The sequence below is a fragment of the Charadrius vociferus genome, unplaced genomic scaffold (genome assembly GCF_000708025.1).
Source record: "Charadrius vociferus isolate BGI_N301 unplaced genomic scaffold, ASM70802v2 scaffold356, whole genome shotgun sequence".
NCBI lineage: Eukaryota > Metazoa > Chordata > Aves > Charadriiformes > Charadriidae > Charadrius > Charadrius vociferus.
Genome location: NW_009648717.1, coordinates 6722 through 8287, shown reverse-complemented (window position 1 = coordinate 8287; position 1566 = coordinate 6722). Strand labels below are relative to the sequence as shown.

Genomic DNA, 1566 nt, shown 5'->3' with positions numbered 1-1566 from the left:
AGCACAAGGACACGGATGGCACCGGTGGGGGCTTGGGGAGGGCTGGGGGGGGTCCCTGTCCCCCCTCCTGGTCCCTCCATCCCCTGCCCATCCAGCCACCCCCCGTCATCATGCCCCTCTCCTCCCCCACGTACCCTGTCCCCATCATCCCCAACCCATGGGGTCACGCAGAGAAGGTCCCACCACCTCTTGGGCTCCGGACCTGCAGCCCCACAAGCTCTGACCCCTCTGTCCCCTCCTCCCAACCTCAAACCTACTGTCCCCACGTTGGTTGAGGGGGACAGGAGCGGTGACAGCTCCCTTTGGCAGGTGAGACTGAGACCTCCATCCCCTTCCCATCCAGCCACCCCCCCGTCGGACCCGCCGCCCCACAAGCTCTGACCCCTCCGTCCCCTCCTCCCAACCTCAAACCTACAGTCCCCAGGTCGGACGGGAGCGGTGGCAGCTCCCTTGGGCAGTTGAGCCCGAGACCTCACCTCCACCAGCTGCATGAGGTTTTCGAAGTAGACCTCCTCGTCGATGCTCAGCTTGCTGGAGGAGTAAATGATGCGGTAGTGCTCCACCTTCCCCTCGCAGCTGACGCACAGGGTGTAGTCCCCGGGGTAGTTGGTGCTCTCCCGCACCAGGAAAAGCCCCGTCTCGGGTGGGTACAGCAACCGCTCCGCCTGTTCCCGCGTGATCTTCCCGTGGAACCACCTGCGACGGCACACCGCAGGGCAGGTCAAGGAGCGGGGATGCGCCGGCCCCAGGGTCGGACCCCCGTGGGGCGAGGGGGCTGTGGGCGGGGGCGACGGGGACGCGGAGCAGCCTCAACCCCTGCCTGCACGGGGCCAGCTTGCCCGTGCTCCTCCTTGCTCCTTCCACCGCATCCCGCTCCCCTCCTCCGGTCCCCAACCCGGGACTCGGCCCCTCCGCGCACCCGCAGGGACTTCCTCCCCACGGCAGCCCCGGCTCCTCCAAACTGGGGATCACTGGTGGCTGTGGGACGCAGCGGGGACATCACCGCCATCCATCTGCCTTCCTATCTGCTATCTTGGACAGACCCTGTTCCCCAACCACAAGACCCAGTTGGAAATGCAATCCCACCATCCATCACCTTCCCGGCTCTGCGGGCAGCCCCAAAGATGCTCAGAGCTTTCCCCGGCAGCACCGGGTCCCAAATGGATGCCGCCGGGAAAGCCCAAGTCCCTGTCCCGCCTTCCGACCCCACCGAGCGCTGCGAGGGATGCTGCTCCTCTTGGGACGCGGAGTCACCCGGGTCGTTGGCCTGAGACAGCGGGGCCGCTCCAGACCCAGCCAGTTCACCCCCCGCACCACCCCGAAATTCCCTTCGGCAGCGTCCGCCCCGGGGGATACTCACGGCATGAGGCTGAGCTTGATCCCGGCTTTTACTCCTTCCCGCTTCTGCACGTAGTTAGCGGGGATGATGCCCTCCCGGCCCACCTTGTTCTTCGCCTTGTACCAGTTGGGATCCTGCGGGGACAGGAGCGGTGTCACGAGGAGCCTGCGACCCCCGGCGATGGCACCATCCCACCAAAACCACTAAAAGGAGCCCATGGGGGCATC

General features: G+C 66.3%; 1 protein-coding gene across 1 annotated transcript in view; it reads right to left on the bottom strand.

Moving 5' to 3' along the window:
* CSK (c-src tyrosine kinase) overlaps positions 1-1542 on the bottom strand; it is a gene marked incomplete at its 5' end in the record, with an annotated part of 13279 nt that extends 11737 nt beyond the window's left edge. The window contains 2 exons of the mRNA XM_009886693.1: positions 283-696; positions 1361-1542. Of these exons, the coding sequence (XP_009884995.1) occupies positions 283-696; positions 1361-1542 (596 nt within the window). The remainder of the gene's footprint in view (positions 1-282; positions 697-1360) is intronic.
* Positions 1543-1566: the final 24 nt, after the last annotated feature.